Below are 20843 nucleotides of genomic sequence, written 5' to 3'. Positions count from 1 at the left end.
AATGTATTCTTTTTAATGGCTGAGTAACACTCCATTGTGTATATGTACCACAGCTTTCTTATCCATTCATCTGCTGATGGACATCTAGGTTGCTTCTATAACCTGGCTATTATAAACAGTGCTGCGATGAACATTGGGGTACACGTGTCTCTTTCCCTTCTGGTTTCCTCGGTGTGTATGCCCAGCAGTGGGATTGCTGGATCATAAGGTAGTTCTATTTCCAGTTTTTTAAGGAATCTCCACACTGTTCTCCATAGTGGCTATACTAGTTTGCATTCCCACCAATAGTGTAAGAGGGTTCCCTTTTCTCCACACCCTCTCCAGCATTTCTTGCTTGTAGACTTTTGGATAGCAGCCATTCTGACTGGCGTGAAATGGTACCTCATTGTGGTTTTGATTTGCATTTCTCTGATAATGAGTGATGTTGAGCATCTTTTCATGTGTTTGTTAGCCATCTGTATGTCTTCTTCGGAGAAATGTCTATTTAGTTCCTTGGCCCATTTTTTGATAGGGTCGTTTATTTTTCTGGAATTGAGCTGCAGGAGTTGCTTGTATATTTTTGAGATTAGTTGTTTATTAGTTGCTTCATTTGCTATTATTTTCTCCCCTTCTGAAGGCTGTCTTTTCACCTTGCTTAGAGTTTCCTTTCTTGTGCAGAAGCTTTTAAGTTTAATTAGGTCCCATTTGTTTATATTTGCTTTTATTTCCAATATTCTGGGAAGTGGGTCATAGAGGATACCTTTTCTTAAATTAAAGAGTATTATTTTGATTTATTTCATTTTGTTTTATTTAAATAAGCTACATAGTTCAACAAATAGGGCTTGGATTTTAGTAATAAATGCAACCATGGAATACACCAATTTATAATTTTATTTCATAAATACGCTATTGGATTAAACAAATCATGCTTGGATTTTCCCCAAAAAAAGCTACACATGATCTACCCTGAGTTTCTAATAAAGCAGGCATTCATCAAAGACATACATTCTAAATGCAAAAATATTTCCAATTCAATATAATTTCCACTCAATGTATTCCCATCCCACTTAAGAAAAAACAACCCATCATATCGATACACCACACTGAAAGGACAAAAGGAAATTAGTATCCATACAGATAAATAAAATAGACATTGTTCCTTTTTCTCAGAATATCCTTCAATGCATTGCTTGTCCCAGGCTCTGTGATCAGCCTTGATTGTCCATCCAGAAAAGAGAGTCTTCGAGATTAACCTCCTTGTAGAACCCTGTGAGCACTGAGTTCTTCCTTCCAGGTCCAGTTCCACACCATCATTCTCCACATTGGAAGGGTTGGCATGTCTACCAGTGTTCCATGTTCCCCATGCCATGCAATGCTCTCCTCCTCCACCTCCTCACTGGGTCGGGTGTACCTGACAACAGATCATACAGAGACGGCCTTTAGCAGAAACGGCTTTGAAGAAGCCTCTCCCAGAAAATACCCAGCAGCTCAAGAGTCCAGGCACGGGTTCTTACTGACAAAGGAGCTGAAACCAGCCAAGATGCTTCCTCAGTAGAAGCAGACCGTGTGCAGAAAGCTCCTTCCTGTTTTCTCCTTCGCTGCCTGGAGCAGCTCGGCCAGATGACTTTGCATGTCATCTGCCTGCTGGAGACCCTGGCAGAGCTCACAGATGATGGAGGCTCCAAGGCTGGCTGCCTCCAGGGTGTCGTCTATGTCCACGTTGATGACCGGCACAGGCTGCCAGGTCTCCTGATCCCTGGCGCACAGGTCGGCCACCACCCAGTTATAGGCCCTCTGCCCACAGGTGAAGATGAAGTCAAAGGCATCTGGGCACTCTTGAAACCTTTCTGGGCCAGGCTTGATTCTCTCATTTCTTTTCAGGAGGTGTAAGACTCCATTCATTTTGTAGTGCTTTTGGTCTTTAGAGGAGAGGTCACTGTGCATCGTCTTATAAGATGTGGAGAAGTTGTAGAGCACGGGTGGCTTGTGTGCCCCTCCTGGGAGCCTCACGTGGGATCCAGCTCCAAAAGACCTGACATGGAACCCGTTCTTGCTGAGGACGCAATGGGCTTCCATGCTCCTGTTGACATTGCTCACGCAGACCACGGCCACCCTGAGTGGGGAGGAGGGCATGGCTGCAGCCTCTTGGGACTCCAGCTGGACAGGAGGACTCCAGGGTCTGAGGGGGACTCTGAAGGCCAGGGAGATGACCGGCTGGGTCCACTTTTGAAATGAGCATTTGAATCAGAGAAGAGAGAAGGCTTTTATATGGAGGCATGGGCCCAAGGTGGGCAGAGACCTCTTGATTGGTGATTGGCTTAACTCTTGAGTGATTGGATTGAGATAGTGGACCCAATGGGGTGACCAGAACAGCCCGGTGATCCAATCACCCAATTCAACTGCCAGGAGGTGTCCATCTGGCTCCCTTGCCACCCCAGAGTCCTTTGCCAGGTACAGTTAACCCTGTACGTGCCTGTGTGCATGAGGCTAAGATTGGCAATTCAATCACCTGAATATCTGCTCTCCACCCTGGCCTCCTCCCATGTGGGAGTGTTTTATAGTCTCCGCTTCTACTAAGCATATTAGACTTATCCAGACTACTTTCAAGTTTGTCATCATTCTCTCTAGTGACCTGAGAACATGCATGTGGAAAGTATGTTTGAAGTTTTCAAACTTACAGTAAATTCATTATACATAGAATTGCAATCGTTTTTTCATATTTATTTCCCTCAGTTGATAATCTAGAATTGTAATTTTGTTAAATTACAGCAGAAACACATAATTTTGGCCACAAATAACAAGATTCACCCGTGTACAAAGCAACTGTTTGGAAAACATCCCTCCTGTTAGTGTGGCAGGAGTTTCAAGAACACACACATCCTGCATTTGATTTTCTTCAATTCATGGTGCTTCTCCAGGGACTCAAGCCACCTCCATGGCTTTAGCTCTGTCCAAACACTCTATAATGAAATATAGTAATTTTCAATTACATTTCTTTTGTCAATTTACAGAGTTTACATAGCAAGGATATAGACTTAAAAATTATGAACCATACGCCAAACAATAAGGAGAGACAGTCTTATTCCTTCAAAATGGTTCAGGAGTAACACCCATTTAGAAACTCACAGATTTTGTCTCTGTGCTTCTGTCCATTGTAGTCATTGTCACATTGAAGGGGTCCTACCTCAGTGAACACACTTGATCTTCTCCAAGTATGAGTCCCAAAGCCAGGACATTAACATTGACCCAGAATGATGGGTAAGGTAACTTTGGACCCCAGGCCACCAAATCGGAAAATCTGGGGAGTGAAGCCCAGAGATCTGGGATGTACAAAGCCCGTCAGATGATCACAATGTACACCAAGGTTCAAAGCAGGGGTTTCTGAGCCTCGATTGGAACTTGGAAGCTGTGAGAATTTGTTCAAAACAGGGCATCAAGAATACAAGGGAAGCAGGACACTCAAAAGAGAAAAATCTTGTCAAAGAAACACCAGGCATAAATGAAAAGGTAGTCAGAAGCTACATACAGCATGAAATTTTATTAGAGTAGTGACACAAACCTGAAGGGGTCTAACAAACCTTGTATAGCAAGATCTTGGGCTCAAAGTGAAACAGAACAGGACCCTATGGTCTTTCCCTACTATGTCCTCTGCCTGTCTTTGTGAAAAAAAATTAGCTAAAGGATAAGCTTAATCAGTGAAGCAAGAGAATGCAGAAATAAAGGAGAACAGTCCATCTAACAAGACTAAATAATAATAGTTGAATCATTAAGTATCAAAACATCTACTTCTGCTTCATTAACTACAAATAAAGCCTTTGTGTGGATCACAACAAACTGTGGAAAATTCCTAAAGACATGGGAATACCAGACACTGCTACTGCCTCCTGAGAAACCTGTATGCAGGTCAAGAAGCAACAGTTAGAGCCAGACATGGAACAACAGACTGGTTCCAATTTGGGAAAGGAGTATGTCAAGCCTGTATAGTGTCACCCTGCTTATTTAGCTTCTGTGAAGAGTACATCATGCGAAATGCCAAACTGGATGAAACACAAGCTGGAATCAAGATTGCCTGGAGAAATATCAATACCCTCAGATATGCTGATGACACCACCCTTATGGCAGAAAGTGAAGAGGAATTAAAGAGCCTCTTGATGAAGGTGAAAGAGGAGAGTGAAAAAGCTGGCTTAAAACTCAATATTCAAAAAACTATGATCATGGCATCGAGTTCCAGCACTCCATGGCAAATAGATGGGGAAACAATAGAAACAGTGAGAGCCTTTATTTTCTTCAGCTCCAAAATCACTGCAGATGGTGACTGCAGCCATGAAATTAAAAGGGTCCAATTTTATGTTTTTGGGTGTTGATATCCAGTCTTCCCAAAACTACTGAAGAGAGACTATCCTTTCCCCATCGTGTGTTCTTGGCACCCTTGTTAAAGATGAGTACCTGCCAGTGCCACACTGTAGCTTTCTATATATTTTGAAATCAGGAAGTGTTATGTCTCCAGTTGTGTTCTTCTCACTCAGTATTGTTTGGCTATTCGGGGTCTTTTCAGGTTTCATATGAATTTTAGGATTATTTTTCTATTTCTATCTAAAATGGCTATGGAAAAATCTCAAACAAATAACCTAATAATACATCGAATTCAAGTAGAGAATAATAACAAATAAAGCCTACAGTTATCAGAAGGAAAGAAATCATAAAAATCAGAAGCAAAATACATGAAATAGAAATTTAAAAGAAACAATAGAAAAAAAATCAATAAACTTAAAGATGGTTCTTTGAGAAAATAAATAAAACTGATAAATATTTAGCCAGATCCATCAAGAAAAAAAGGGGAGAGAGGGCTCAAATCAATAAGAGTGGAAAATAAAAATGAGGAAGTTACAATCGACATCACAGAAATACAAAGAACCAAAAGAGACTACTACAAACCACTATATGCCAATAAAGTGGACAATCTAGAAGAAATGGACACATTCTTAAAAAGGTACAATCTCCCAAGACTGAGCCAGGAAGAAATAGAATATGTGAACAGACTGATTATAAGTACTACAACTGAGTCTGCAATTTAAAAATTCCCAACAAACAGAAGTCCAGGACCTGAAGGATTCACAGGCAAATTCTATCAAACATTTAAATAAGAGTTAGCACCTAATTCTTCTTAAACTATTCCAAAAAATTGCAGAGGAAGAAACACTTCCAAACTCAGTCTACAAGGACACCATCATCCTGATACCAAAACCAGCCAAAGATATCATAAAGACAAAGAAAATTACAGGCCAATATCACTGATGAACATAAATATAAAAATTCTCAACAAAATACTATCAATTCAAGCAAGCAAGCAAAACATTAAAAGGACCTTACAAAAAGGGAACCCTCTTACACTGTTGGTGGGAATGCAAACTAGTACAGCCACTATGGAGAGCAGTGTGGAGATTCCTTAAAAAACTGGAAATAAAACTGCCATACGACCCAGCAATCCCACTGTTGGGCATACACACCGAGGAAACCAGAAGGGAAAGAGATACATGTACCCCAATATTCATCACAGCACTGTTTATAATAGCTAGGACATGGAAGCAACCTAGACATCCATCAGCAGATGAGTGGATAAGAAAGCAGTGGTACATATACACAATGGAGTGTTACTCAGCCATTAAAAAGAATACATTTGAATCAGTTCTAATGAGGTGGATGAAACTGGAGCCTATTATACAGAGTGAAGCAAGCCAGAAAGAAAAACACCAATACAGTATACTAATGCATATATATGGAATTTAGAAAGATGGTAATGATAACCCTGTATGCGAGACAGCAAAAGAGACACTGATGTATAGAACAGTCTTTTGGACTCTGTGGGAGAGGCAGAGGGTGGGATGATTTGGGAGAATGGCATTGAAACATGTATAATATCATATATGAAACGAATCACCAGTCCAGGTTCGATGCATGATACTGGATGCTTGGGGCTGGTGCACTGGGACGACCCAGAGGGATGGTACGGGGAGGGAGATGGAAGGGGTGGTTCCGGATGGGGAACATGTGTATACCTGTGGTGGATTCATGTTGATGTATGGCAAAACCAATGCAAAATTGTAAAGTAATTAACTTGCAATTAAAATAAATAAATTTATATAAAAAGAAAAAAGAGAAAAGGTGTCTTCTCATTTGTGGTAGGGGATGGATCTTACCAACTGGGTGTCTTGATTTCCTTTTTTTCAAAGCCTATAAATCCCATGTAGAAAATCATTCTTTTCTCTTGAGAATTTACTTTTGGCTTCAAACATTTGTTGTTTTGTGTTCCTCCAAAAATGGATCCTCATTGCTTGGCAGTGAAACATTCTTGGTTCTGACCAGCTGTGACACCAAGTCCTATGTGACTCACAGGAGAAAATAAAGGAGAGGTAGTTGGGATGGTGAAGTAATTTACTCACTATCAGAAAGTAAGTGCGGACTTTGTTATCCGTGTAGGTGGCATGGAGTGCCATGGATCTGGAGGGATCAGGGAGTACAGGACATCCTGAGGACAGGAGTGCACTGAGAAGTAGGGCGGTGGCTCTGCATAGGGGGAGAAGCTGTGGGAGCAGAGGCAGGTGCTGGAGTTGAAAAGACTTGATGAAGAGAAGAGAGAGGGATGGATATAGAAGCACTCTCAATTTCTGTCTTTCCCCACATGTGAGCAGGTGCATCTATATCTGAAGGGGGCAGTGGTAGGGAGATGACGGTTTTCCTTCCTGGTAGAGTCAGTGGTATTCAAGATTAGTTTCTCATCTGAGGATGGACAGTCACGGTCAGGAATGGAGAGGGAGTAGGAGTCAGCTGAGATCATCTTTTCCAATAATGGGACCACAACATTGAAGTAGGGAGATTTAGGAGCCCCTTGAAAGAAAGAGAAATGATTTGTCCAGGTGACCTTATTTTGCCAGAAAATCCATATGCAGAAAAAGCTGTTGCTTGAATTCCTGTCTGTAGGGATATGCAGGAGGCAAATATGAGACAGTGCAACTGGTTCAAAGTGCTGTAGATGTTACACAGGAGTGACTACAGTAATGACTCTTAACATAGTAAGCATCCATGGAAAAATAAGGGGAATGGAACTGGATGAAATGCATGCTGAAGCATAGTTTGTCTAAGAGCTATTAGAGTTGAAAAAAAAAAAAACCCAAAAGATTGGAAGGTGGGTGGTTGAAGGTTGGTGAATATTCTGCTTCGGATTTTGATGTAGTGGCAGAGATCTGGGTGGAAGTATGGAAGCTCCTGTCACAGGGGAGTGTGGAGAAAAAGGCAGTTGGGGAAGAAGTGACAATACCAAATTTTGTTGGTGTTGAATGGTGATGTGTGCACTTGTAGGGTTTGTTAGGGTTTATTTGACCTGTATTTATTGATTTTACATCCAGAATTGACAGAATATGGGCTTCCTCAGAGTGGTAAGTCCAGAAATACAGAAGATAACTTTAAGAAGAGATTTTGTCTACAGGATTGATTTAAAAAAAAAAAAAGAAAGAAAAGAGGTAGTAATCATAAAAAAGATGTTGACATCATTCAAAAGAGAACTGACTCTAAAGAAAATCAATCTTCATATAAATGAAAACATATTCAAGGTTATCTCAAGGTGAAAAAACAGGGATGGTGTCCAGTTAAATAGGGCTCAGAACTGGCAGAATGTGAAGGAAACCTTGCCCTGTAAGGTCTCCTCTACCAGGACTGCAGACATCAGGAAGGCTTATGGAATGACACAGGAGCACTGCTCTAGCACTAAGAGCTCAACTGCTGGCTGCCACAGTGCTGGCACGCTGAACAAGAACCCCCTGTCTCCACCCTGAGTCTCAGAGATAAATTCAGGAGCACACAAAGCAGATCAGAAGTAGAGGTTTTCAGCACTGTGTGACCCTAGAGCCATCCTATGAAGAGAAAGGACCATGATGAAATAACTTCCTCCTTGTAGTATCATGAATGTAGTTTGGGCTCTGAGATCTTTCTTCTCTCTCTTTCTGTTTTTCCAGGCAGGATGAGTTAGGTCTCAGGCAGTGACTGTTAAAAAACATTTTCACATCGTATTTGAGAGCTGACTACCTTTTCAGGTATGCCTGGCCTTTTCTCTAATCTGGCTTTTCTCTTCAGAATATTAAACCTCCCATCTAGAGGCAGTGCTTCTCAGGGACTTCCGAGGTCAGTCAAGTTTCTGAAATCTCTGTTACTAATCAACTTGCTCCCAATCTTTAGTGCACGTCCCTGCGATCCAATTCAGTGGTCTGGGAGTCCAATTCCCAGGTTAAACAAGCTCCCCTTCAGTTCATGCTGATGCTCTGGGGGTCACACTTTAAGTAGACTTGGGCTGTTTACTGACATAGGACTCTTTGCACTCAGAGAATCACTGCAATGGACAGAACATTCAGTCTGTGGCTCTATGAAGAGATCTTTGCCCTCACCATTTCGAAGTGACAGGATTAAGTCTCCTTAGTGGTCAATGTCCTGACCCCAAGTTTAATATCTGTACGGTTGCTTCATCAGCTATGCAAATGGAGAAAAGCAATGAAAAAGCTTCTATTTTGAGTATGGAGTGTTCAGACTGAGCTGCTTTCGGAGACAAGATAAGGGAGAAGGAAATGCTCGGTTCGCTCCAGAATTATGATGAATTGAAGAAAAGAGAAAGGAGAAAATGTGGTGTTCTTGAAACTTGTGAAACCCTATCAAATGGCAGTCATATTTTCCAGAGGTTGCTTTTGACATTGGTGCCTGCTTTTCTTGACTGATGGGAAGAACCCGAATGCCTTCCAAGGATTTAGCACAACTGCTCTACTGGAGTATCAACTCTAACATGAAAATCTGGGGAACAACCACTGTGATTCTTGCATCATTGGATTAGAAGGCTCAGGAATCTCAAAGACCTTTTCCACATGCATGTCTTCAGCTCTTTGGAAGGCTGGTGAGAAGCCAGTGAGTAGTCTAGTTGTTTTGCCTGATACCAAGTGTAGCCCCATAAACACAGGCACAGATGGAGTTAACAGGAGATGGAAAAATGCTCAGGAGGGGCATGGGGGTTGGGTGGGCACATAGTGGCATCGAATTGGGTGATTGCATCACTGAGATTGTTCTGAAAACAGCACTAGGTTCTCTGCTCCCAGCCCACCGTTCAAATCCAATCAGTCAAGAGTTAAGCCAATCATCAATCAAGATTTCCCCTCCCACTGAGGATAAGTGCCTCCATATAAACGCCTTCTTTCTTCTTTGACTCTTAACACTTCTTGGAAGAGCTGGACCCAGTCGGTTACCCCCTGGCCTTCAGAGTTCCCTCAGCCCCTGAAGTCCAGGCATCTGGCTGGAGTCCCAAGTGGCCGCCACCATGCCCTCGTATCCGCTCAGTGTGGCTGTGGTCTGCATGAGCAACATGAACAGGAGCATGGAGGCCCACCGCATCCTCAGGAGGAAAGGATTCCGAGTCAGGTCCTTCGGAGCTGGATCTCGAGTCAGGCTCCCAGGAAGGGCACGCAACCTCCCGGTGGTTTATGATTTCTCCACCACCTATGAGGAGATGTGCAAGGACCTTGTGCGCAAAGACCGACAATGCTATAACAGCAACGGCATCTTACACATCTTGGGAAGAAACGAGAGAATCAAGCCTCGCCCGGAAAGATTTCAAGAGTGCCGAGATCGCTTTGACGTCATCTTCACCTGTGAGGAGAGCGTCTACGACAAGGTGGTGGAGGAGCTGTTGGTCCGAGAGCAGGAGACCTTCCAGCCTGTGCACGTGATCAACGTGGACATGGCCGACAACGCGGAGGACGCCACGCTTGGGTCTTTCATCATCTGTGAGCTCTGCGAACGCCTCCAGCAGGCAGACAACCTGGAGGACTCTCTGGTCGAGGTGCTCCTGGCAGCCGAGCGGAAAACTGGCAAGAGCTTTCTGCACACGGTCTGCTTCTACTGAGGATCTTGTCTGCTTGCAGCTCCTCTTGGTAAGCACTTGTGTCTGGACATTGGGCTAGGTGGTATTTTCTGTCAGAAGCGGCTTCCAAGGCCTTTCTGCTAAAAGCCATCTACATGACTTTTTCCAGATACGCTCCAGCCTGGGAAGGAAGTGGAGAAGGAAATCTTTTTCTGCCAAAGTAACATGAACGCCCTGGAGGCATCCAAACCCTTCCACGGTGGGGGACGATGGTATGGATTCTTGACATGGAAGGAACACTTCAGGACTCATAGGGCTCTGCGAGGAAGTTAACCTAGAGGACTCCATTATCCATATCAAGAGACCATGATTTACAATGGACCAGTGATGCACTGAAGGACAGTCTGGGAAGAACAAACAAACCCCACACCATTTCCATTGCATCATTTGTTTTTACTTCATCATTTTAATACAATTTCCTTTGTCATTTTTGTATTGTGCATCAGTATAAATGAATTTTTCTTTTTAGTGAGATGGGATTATATTTAATGTTTGAACTTTAGAAATCTATTTTTAGATTGTATGTATTTTGGTAACTGCAAGTTTCATAGAAACTCAGGTTTGATAATAGTAGGCATTGATTGCTAAAATTTGAGCATAATCTGTTCAATTCAATATTCATGGAATGAAATAAAAGCTTCTAGTTTATAGAAAATGGATCTCCTAATTTTTGGTAGGGGTTGGATCTTACAAAAGGAACACTTTTGTTTCTTACTGTTCAAGCTGAATGAATTCTACAGGGTAAAGCGCTCTTTCCTCCATCGGATTTTCTTTATGCATAAAAGGTTCATTGAGTATTGAACTCCTCTAAACGTGGATTCTGTCTGTAGGGAAGTGAATCATCTTGGGTCTGACCAGCAATGAGACCTAGGCTTGTGTAACTTACAGGAGAAAATAAAGGAAAAGAGGAGTTGGCCTGGTTGAATGAGGTATCTTGCTATGTCAGAAGGTTGATGTGTATTTTATTTACAGAGCAAAGGCAGGATGGAGCAAGGGTGGACCTGGTGGCATGGGATGAGCTAGTAGAGGATTTCCCGAGGAGAAGTGTGGATTGAGCAGTAAGGTGGAAGCTCTGGACAGGGGGAGAAGCTGTGGGATCCTAGGAAAATAGTGGAGTTGAAAGGACAGAACATGCTGAAGAGGAGAGAGAGGGAAGAATTTAGAAGCAATGTCAATTTTCTGTCCTTCCACACCGGTGACAGGGTGTACTTACCCACATGGGGCAGTGCTGGTGGTAGGGAGGTGAGGGTTTCTTTCCAGGTAGATTCAATGAGCTTCAAGGTCAGTCTTTCATCTGATGTTGAGTCAGTCAGGGAGGAATGGGAAAGGGATCAGATGGTGTGTTGAGATGATCATCTCCAATGATGGGAACACAAAATGCAAATAGGGAATGTTGGAAATTTCTCTCCCTTTATAAGAGAGAGAAATGATCTGTCCAGGAGATCTTACTTTTGTCAGAACATTCACTGGAAGGAATTGAGAAAATATTTTCGGTTGATTTCCTGTCTGTAGAGGAATGGAGGAGGCAAATATGATAAAGCATGTAAAAGTGCGGCTGGTGTTCCGAAGGAGTGACTCCAGTGATGAAACTCAACATAGAAAGTGTCCATGGAAAAGTTAAAGGGAATGGGACTGGATGAAATGGATTTTGGGACATGGTTTGTCTAAGAGTCCTTAGAGCTGAAAAAATAACAAAAGATTGGAGGGTTGACAGTTGAAGGTTGATGAGTGTCCTGCTTCAGATTTAGATGTAGTGCAGAGATCTGGATGGAACTTGGGAAGTTGCTGTCTTGGAGGAGGGTGTAGACAAAAGCAGTTGGGCAAATGTAACAACACTGAATGTCTTTGGTATTGAATGGGTGATCTTTGTGCTGGTTGGGTTTGCTCTGAATGGGACCTGTGTCTAGTGACTTCACATAAAGAATTGTCAGGAGAATAGGAATCCTCTCATTGACATATGGATGACGACCCCGAGGATGCCACCCTTGGGTCTTTTACCATCTGTGAGCTCTGCAAATGCCTCCAGCAGGTGGACTATGTGGAAGACCCTCTGGTTGAGGTGCTCCTGGCAGCCCAGTGGAAAACAGGCAAGAGCTTTCTGCACACGGTCTACTTCTACTGAAGATCTTGTCTGGCTTCAGTATCGTAGTCAGTAAGAACCTGTGCCTGGACAATGGGCTAGGCGGTATTTGCTGTGCAAGGATCTCAAAGCTGTTTTCGCTAAAAGCCATCCTTATCATTTTTTTCAGGTGCACCCCACCCAAGCAAGGAAATGCAGGGGAAAAGCATTATATGGATAATGGAACTTGAATCACTGGGAGCCATCAAAAACCTTCCAATGTGAGGGATGATGGTGTGGGGACTTGACTTGGAGAACAGTTCAGTGCTCACATGGCTCTGCAAGGAAGTGAACCTGAAGGACTCTGCTTTTCAGATCAACTAATGAAGGCTTATATGGAGTGGTGGACATGTTTTGTTCAGTATAATCAGGAAAGAAACTTGTCTATTTCATCATTTTAAAACAATATCCTTTTTGCTCTTTTGTAGTTTTATATAAGTATATAAATTTTTATTGAGATGTCATTCTAGTGAATTGTTTTTACTTAGAAATATATTTATATTTAGATTGTATGTCTTTTACTAATGCCAATCTTAAGAGAAACAGCATAGATTATGGGTGGCATTTACTAAGACCCTGGCATGATTTTTTCAGTTAAATAGCTCATGACATTAAGTAAAATGAAATAAAACCCTCTGAATTATAGAAAAAGTGTCCTCTTGTTTGTGGTAGTGCAGGGTTCTTACAAAGTGAGACCTCTGGTTTCTTATTGTTCAATCCATGTGAATTCCGTGGAGAAAACGCCTTCTTTCCTAAAAAGTTCTTTCTTCATGCTAGTTGAGTTCCTATGTGTTTGGGCAAGGGATGGCAAAAATGACAGACAATTAAAATGCTGCAGGTACTGCAATGGAGAGATAACAGTGATTAATTACAAAATATAAAGTGTATATAAAATAGAAAACCAATAAGGACCTTTTCTGGACTTCCCAGGTGGTGCTAGTGGTAAAGAACCCAGTTGCCAATGCAGGAGACATAAGAGATTCAGGTTTGATCCTTGGGTCTGGAAGTCCCAGGAAGCGGGCATGGCAACCCACTCCAGTATTCTTGCCTGGAGAATCCCATGGACAGAGGAGCCTAATGGGCTATAGTCCATGGGGTTGCAAAGAATCTGATATGACTGAGTGATGGGGCATGCACGTGCTCAAGGACCTTGTCTATAGCACAAGGAACTCTTCTCCACTCTGTAGTGACCTATATAGATATATATGGATAAAGAAGGTTGAAAAGAGGGGATATATATGAGTGTGTGTATAACTAATTCACTTTCTTGTACAGTAGAAACTAAAATAACATTCTAAATCAACTATAGACCAAAATATATATTTTTAAAATTTACTTAAAAACATACAATGTGTCTGTGAGTAAATTAAAACAAATGGGATGGGGGATAAAGTAGATTGTAGAATGTGGTTTGTCTAAGTCACCTTAAAGGTCATAAAAATATAAAAATGTTTGGGAAGTTAGAACTTTAAGGTTGGTGAATTTAGTGTTTCACATTTTGATCTAGTGGTAGATTTCTTGTGGAACTATAGAAGCTGGTGTCTCTTGTAGAGTTAGAAAAATGCAGATGAGGAAGTTGTCAAAACCCTGAACATCGTGGGCATTGAGTGGGTGAACTTTTAGTTGCTGGAGTTTCTGTGAATGAAAACAGAAGGTGAGTAAAAGTTTGCTGGGAGGCTGCCTGGGCTCATGTTTTCTCCTGAAACGCGCAGCACCTGGGGCTTCCTTGTGTGGAGAGTTGGAGACAGATTAGAGAGGGTGATGGGGACACAGAGATCATTTACGTGGAGTGGTATGTGACCTACAGAATTTGGCCAGGACTATAAACTGCTGGTTGGATAAGGGCATAGCAACCCACTCCACTGTTCTTGCCTGGAGAATCCCCTGGACAGAGGAGCCTGGCAGGCTACAGTCCATAGCCTTGCACAGAGTCAGACATGACTGAAGTGACGTAGCATGCACGCACTCATGAACTGCTGGCAGCATTCCAAAGGTATTTTCCAGACTTCCTCAAGGTGATTGCAGTCCCAGGATGCTGAGTCCTGATCTTTGTCATTGGATGGTCCTTTTACCAGCCTCTCAGGATGCTCCTCACAGTGGCAAGGTCTTTTCAGCTTCAGATCCACCAAAATCAGCCACAGTTTGGACCAGAGTGCTGGTACATTCTCTGTGGGACTTCTGGCACTCCATTAAAAAAAAAAACCCCGGAGTTGGGGGGCTGGGACTAGAACAGGTGTTGTTAAATATGGTGAGAGAATAGTTTCCAGTGGTATTAACACCACTGGTGTTGGTGGTTTTGCTAAAGGGAGGGGAAATTTGTCATTTTTAATGCTGTTGCTACTGCTGCTAAGTCGCTTCAGTCGTGTCCGACTCTGTGCGACCCCATAGACGGCAGCCCACCAGGCTCCCCTGTCCCTGGGATTCTCCAGGCAAGAATACTGGAGTGGGTTGCCATTTCCTTCTCCAATGCATGAAGGTGAAAACTGAAAGTGAAGTAGCTCAGTCCATGTCCGACTCTGAGCGACCCCACGGACTGCAGCCTACTGGGCTCCTCCATCCACGGGATTTTCCAGGCAAGAGTACTGGAGTGGGGTGCCATCGCCTTCTCTGCTAACTAACAATAATATGTTTGTAAGTGTGAGGAATGGAAAAATAAAGATTTAGATGTGCTACTGGACATACAGTGGTTTCTTGACTAGACAAATGTAATTCCAGTTAAGACACAGAGGCAAATGAAATATTCAGACGGTTGTTGTAGGTGAAGTGGCAGCATTTGAATGCAAATTGGTGAAAGACATGAATGTACATGTAATTAGATATGTTAAGTATGCCAGTGATAGCTTTGGGACTCTTTGACAGGGCACGTGGACATGGCTGTGGGTATGTCAGAGCAAGTTGTGTTTCATGCTCTGGGTGATATTGGACTTTATATCCAAGAGCCAACAGCCTAACAATATGTGTGTCAGTAGCTTCATTCATGATTAATTTATTTAAAATCCCTCATTTCAGTTGTTTCTTGATGTATATATCCCCCTTCTGACTGTTGTTCCTGCTTCACTTCACTCTGAATCCACAGGGCAGAGGATATAATACTTCCACATTATTCCACTGGCCAAAGAAAGTCATGAGGCGATCACAGGTGCAAGGGAGTGGGGAACAGACCACACCTCATGAAGGAGGAATTGGCTTGTGTGGACAGTGGAGGGGTTGGGTAGGGAAGGACTATTGGCATGCATTTGTGCAGATAGTCAGCCTTATTGGAAACACTATCCAATTGAAAATGTCTGAAAGCTTGACAATATAGTCTGAAGGCATCGTGTGAGGACTAAGTTACTCTCAAATATTGCTGGGAGTCATGAAAAATAGTATAGGCTGTACAAAGCGAATCTTTCCACATAGGACAAAACTACAAATGCATTTACCCCTGGACCAAGGTGCCCCCACTTGCAGAAATAGACCATAGATGTTTCAACAGAGTTATCCCACTGGAGAAGAGAGAGAAAATACAGAAAAATAGAGAGACCTTTTTTAAAATATATATTTTCAATTGAGGATAATTGCTTTACAATGTTTTGTTGGTTTCTGCCATACAATGTGAATCAGCCATAAGTATACATATATCCCTTCCCTTTTAAGTTTCCCTCCTGCCTCCTCCCTGTTCCACTCCTCTAGGTTATCACAGAGCACCACGCTGACCTCCCTGTGTTATACAGCAGCATTCCACTAGCTATCTATTTTACAAATGGTGGTGCATATATGTCAACGCTACTCTCTCAATTTGTCCTACCCTCTCTTTCTCCTGGGCTTTTCTGGTTGCTCAATGGTAAAGAATTGCCTGCAATGCAGGAGACACAGGACACCACTACGCATCTTGTTGTGGTTCTTTCATTACATCTTTAGTTGTGGAGATGCTTTTCTGCTGGTCTTAGGGTCATTTTCATTGATAGCTGTTCTGTAAATGGTTGCAATTTGGGATTGCCCATGGAAGCAGGTGAGCTTAGGGTCTTCCGACTCTGCCACATTGGCTACACCTCTACATATATCAGTGTGTTTTTTACGTATGCTTGCTCAGTGTACTCTTACATTTTTGTACTGTCTTTGCTCTCATGTTGAATACTTTCTTCCAAACAGTTTATAATATAAATAAAATGAAAGAATTAGTAAACATTTGCTATGTTTAATGTTTTGAAAGGATAAAGATTTACTGATACATATGTTCATTATTTATGGTAACATTATGTTAATGGTGAATACATATGAATTTTAAGATATATATGAATTTTATAATTGTCTAAAAAGCAAAAATATGATGAAAGCTACAACATGGGGGCAAATGGCAGGAAAATGTCTGAATGAGAGGAATAAAACAAGTGTAGCCATTCAAAGCATAGAATACCCTAGTAAATAAGAGTTTAACAATTACCCAGGAAAGGTCACTGTTTCCAGGGCATTACATTCTAACCTCCAGCCTAGGAGTAGGGAGGTGAACTAATCTAATTATGAATTCTATGTATAAGAAAGTGAACTAAGACCCCAAAGGCAGTGATATCTAATGAGTTCTTAAAGACATTGCAAGAAACATTTACAAACCCATCCCTGATAAAATTGCTCTATGACAACAAGATACAAAGTTATTTGATTAGTATTTCCACTGTACCCTTCCACATCTTGATACAAAAGCTAACCTAAAGCATGATGAGCATTATTGAGGAAAGCATAAGGGTAGTTTCCATTATTATAGTCATATCTGCTTTGGAAACAGCAAATGAACTACCAGGTCCCGAATCTGCTTGGTCTTAATCCCATAAACCGTGGGATTGAATGTAGGTGCAATGAGAATATAGACATTGGCCAGAAGAATGTAAATATGGAGTGGAATGTGGTATCCAAACCACTGAGTGAGAACTGAGAAGATCCCAGGTCCATAAAAGAGGATGATGACACAGATATGGGAGCCACATGTGTTGAGAACTTTGTGAGGAGCATCTTGGGAAGGGATGTGGAGGACAGCACGAAGAATAGGCATATATGAAACAAAGATTAACACAACATCTAAGACCAAGGTCGACATTAGGACCAAAAAATCAAACCAGATGTTCTGTGTGAAAGTCGCTCAGATGTGTTCGACTCTTTGCGACCCCAAGGACTATACAGTCCATGGAATTCTCCTGGCTAGAATACTGGAGTGGATAGCCATTTCCTTCTCCAGCGTTTCTTTGGATATCGTTGCAGGAAATTTTTGCCAGGACAATGTTTACAAGCAGTGTTTGGGAGGATATTACTTTTATAAAAAGTCAGTCTTTTCAGAAGAAATATTACAGGAAAACTGTACAATAATTTCTTAGGAAGATGGATATATGAACTTTCCCTATCAGTGTATGTGTAAGAACAGTGGTGTATCACAGGGGGTAGCATATGGCAATGTAGTGGTCAAATGCCATCACCAGCAAGATCCCAGACTTGTAAATGAAAGTGGAAGAGAGGAAGAATACCTGACAAATGCAGCAATCCAGGGAGAGGTCTCCAGCATGGAACCAGAGGATCGCCAAGGCCTGAGGGACTCTGCACGCAGAGAGGACAAGGTCTGCTTCGGACAGCATGCAGAGGAAGAGGAACATGGGTTCATGGAGGCTGTGCTCAGTGAAGATAATGAAGAGGAACAGGCTGTTTCCAAGCAAGGCAGAGGCATAGGAAATAACAAAGGGGATGGAAGTCCTTCAAGGTCAGGGATGCCCAGCAAGCAGAAGACTGTGTGGCTAGCACCAGTGTGGCTTAAGGTCCTCATACTTGGGAAGTTCTTCCAGAATCTCATGCCTATTCATGGAGACAGAGGAATTCAAAAATATATGCAAATGTTTCTTTCAAATTATCATTTGATTTTGGTTCCTACTTCATCCCATTCCATTCTGGTGATGTCAGGAATTTTGGATATATATATATATAAATAAAGATAAGTAAGGTATGACTTGCTATCTGAATGAAGCCTTAATTTCAGGAGCAAGATAGACCCATAAAGCAGTAGAGAAAATTAAATGAGTATGGTAATGATTAACATCTTGTTGTCCAAAATTAAGCCAATATACAAACAGAAAGGAAAGAATAATTTATTCTGTATTTATGTTGGTTTTAAGAATGAGTTATTTATGAACTTACCTTTGAAAATACTTTTGTGACTATGGATAGGGAATCAGGGGAGGAGCAGAACAAAGGCTTTCCCTGAGCAGGTAGCTATGTCTTATTGTTTTGACTACAGAATAAAGAGTAGGATAGTATAATATGAGTTTTGAAATCTCATCAATATTTAATGTGTCCCTTGTCAATTTCTTTCTAGGCAACAGTGATAAAATTCTGGTAACGACCTAAAACACTTGTGCACCATGTATCCAGGCCAGCTGAAGGCTGAGGAGTTCATAATCGAGTCCCGTTATCTATTGTCGGAGAAGGCAATGGCACCCCACTCCAGTACTCTTGCCTGGAAAATCCCATGGATGGAGGAGCTTGGAAGGCTGCAGTCCATGGGGTTGCTGAGGGTCGGACACGACTGAGCGACTTCCCTTTCACTTTTCACTTTCATGCATTGGAGAAGGAAATGGCAACCCACTCCAGTGTTCTTGCCTGGAGAAACCCAGGGATGGGGGAGCCTGGTGGGCTGCTGTCTATGGGGTCGCACAGAGTCGGACACGACTGAAGTGACTTAGCAGTAGCAGTTATCTATTGTACTACATAAGAAAGAGGAGTTGTGAGGTCACATGGAAGGAGGAGCCCAAATTCTAAGAGCTAATGGAGAAGAAGAAAGAAAGGTTCAATTGTTTCAGTTTCTAGAAGAAACACAGGTGGTTTAGTGGACAGAAGTTTCTTTTCCCCTTGAATCAATATCCAAAATTGCTATTTGTAAAAGAAGTGTTTTTATACTATGAAGGCCAAACTCAAGGGCTTACGCTTTCCATGCCCTCTCTGACTATGACTGAAGTTGACTCCCAGGTCATCTGCATTCTCAAGAGAGGAGCTTGGTGCAAAACTCAGGGAGTTGCAAATTCAGGAATCCGTGAAATAATGAAGTATTTTGATCAACAACTTTCAAGATCTGCATTTTCAACAGGGCATAACTGAAGATCCAGCACAAAGTAAGTCACAATGAGTGTTCTCTGCCCTTCCAGGATTGATACTTCTCACTTCTGAATTTATTTAACAGATTGGGAAAACCCTCTCCTATTTTTATTCCTGTACCTTTTAAGTAGTGACTAAAGTTGTCCTAAAAATGCAATTGTGGAACAGAAACCCAGTAGAGGTGTGTGAAGATGTTCCTGCTGTGGGCAGCTACCAAAGCCAGGTCAGTCTGTGACCAAACAGCCATTTTGAGAATAGATCATTCCCTGAGGAAGCCCATCCTCCTGAAGGAGATGGAAGACACCAAAATAGACATGAAAACGCCATTGGGGGGCAGGGGAGTAATGTGTGTGCCGTATGCTGAGAAGCTTGTAGCAAGAAAAGGTTATAAAAATGAAGCAACATAAATGTTATGTGATTATAAAGAGGAGCCGATGAGGACCAGCTTAGAGATGATGACGGACACTGGATATTTGGGAGTAAAGAGGAATTTTTCTTCTAGGAGCCAGAGGAGAGATGCTGAGGAGCTCAATGTTTGTGGTGTGGTCTATGGGTACCTTGTGAGTACTGATAGCTATTTGTTTACTGAATCAAATCTAAAGCAACTTCTCCAAACCGGCCTCATGCCGGTTCCCCCAGGCTGGATCCAGAGAGCTTCAGTATCATGGAGAATTTACTTGCTTCTCCCTGCTGTGTTCCTGAAAGAGCTGACCCTATTCAGGATACTGTTCACCATCTGCCCACTATGTCAGCCATGTGCTTGTGGAAGTCTTCTCCCCATATGTCATTTATTTCCTCTGATTTCACAAGGGATTTAATCATCAAAATACATATCTCAAGAATAGGAGAAAATTTGATTACCTGACCGTGTTTCTCCTATTGATTTTAAACTTTCTGTGGTCTGGGAATTGTCTTCTTCCTTTGTGCAGTTCTAGACCTCAGCATATCAAGGCAAAGTGTAGCTTCTCAAAGTGTTTAACAAAGCGAACAAATGACAAATATCAGGCAGGTGTGCTGAAGGATCAGTTCGGGGTGGCCGTGAATAACCCTCTTTAATGCCTCAGATACTTACACCGGTGAGGATCTGGGCCAACATAGAACCTCCTCTGGAAGCTCTAGGGATCCTTGGCACAGTGAGAGCTAATGATGGTTCCCACTTCTTACACTCTCCTTTCTCAGACAGCAGTTTCTGTTCTACTGGGACAGCTCATATGTATGAATGTGGTTCAGTGGTGTGCTGGTAACCCAGCTCAAATGCACATATATATACCTAATATGTAGATAAATAAGTAAATGAATAAATAGTCCTGATTTGCAGTGCTTGCCAATTTCTGTGTATGTACTCCCCCAAGGTGTATTTCATGGTACAAGGTGACATCACTGAGTGTGGAGTTGCATGGAATGGCAAAGGGGCAGGTACAAGTGGATCCGGCACACAACTGCTCTTGTCTCTCTAAATCTGTTTCCTTTACTCTAGACAATGGTCCTAATATTTTCAACCACTTTCTTTATGCTGCATAACAAACTAGATAAAAGATCATCATATAGTCCACTTATTTTTAAACATGCTTGCTTATTAGAGACACATTTGGTGTTTTGTAGAAGAGCAGCAGTACCTGGACACTGGTATTTTTCAAAATATTTCAAGATAATCCTGATATGCATCTGGACTTTAAAAAGTGATTA

At 42.1% G+C, this 20843-nt stretch overlaps 2 protein-coding genes and 1 pseudogene across 4 annotated transcripts; 1 reads left to right on the top strand and 2 right to left on the bottom strand.

The window, feature by feature from the left end:
- Positions 1-852: 852 nt before the first annotated feature.
- LOC129628255 (RNA polymerase II subunit A C-terminal domain phosphatase SSU72 like protein 3-like) lies at positions 853-2433 on the bottom strand. Of its 3 annotated transcripts, none has more exons than XM_055547672.1 (2): positions 1498-2433; positions 853-1390 (listed from the first exon to the last, which is right to left on the bottom strand). In XM_055547672.1, the coding sequence occupies exon 1, from the start codon at positions 2110-2112 to the stop codon at positions 1528-1530; it is 585 nt and encodes a 194-aa protein (XP_055403647.1). In that variant the 5' UTR covers positions 2113-2433; the 3' UTR covers positions 853-1390; positions 1498-1527. The 3 variants fall into 3 exon arrangements, with proteins under 3 accessions (XP_055403647.1, XP_055403646.1, XP_055403645.1); XM_055547671.1 differs by having other exon boundaries at positions 1494-2431; XM_055547670.1 differs by having other exon boundaries at positions 853-1416; positions 1494-2428.
- Positions 2434-9194: 6761 nt separating this feature from the next.
- Positions 9195-10586, top strand: LOC129628254 (RNA polymerase II subunit A C-terminal domain phosphatase SSU72 like protein 3-like). The gene is made up of 2 exons (XM_055547669.1): positions 9195-9941; positions 10041-10586. Exon 1 carries the CDS (start codon positions 9329-9331, stop codon positions 9911-9913), a length of 585 nt encoding a protein of 194 aa, XP_055403644.1. The 5' UTR covers positions 9195-9328; the 3' UTR covers positions 9914-9941; positions 10041-10586.
- Positions 10587-16791: 6205 nt separating this feature from the next.
- LOC129628754 (olfactory receptor 52B4-like) lies at positions 16792-17835 on the bottom strand (annotated as a pseudogene).
- Between the last annotated feature and the right edge of the window lie 3008 nt (positions 17836-20843).

The sequence above is a fragment of the Bubalus kerabau genome, chromosome 15 (assembly GCF_029407905.1).
Source record: "Bubalus kerabau isolate K-KA32 ecotype Philippines breed swamp buffalo chromosome 15, PCC_UOA_SB_1v2, whole genome shotgun sequence".
In the NCBI taxonomy this organism is placed as follows: Eukaryota; Metazoa; Chordata; class Mammalia; order Artiodactyla; family Bovidae; genus Bubalus; species Bubalus kerabau.
Note: the sequence above shows the minus strand (reverse complement) of the source record. Positions and strands in the feature narration are given on the sequence as shown.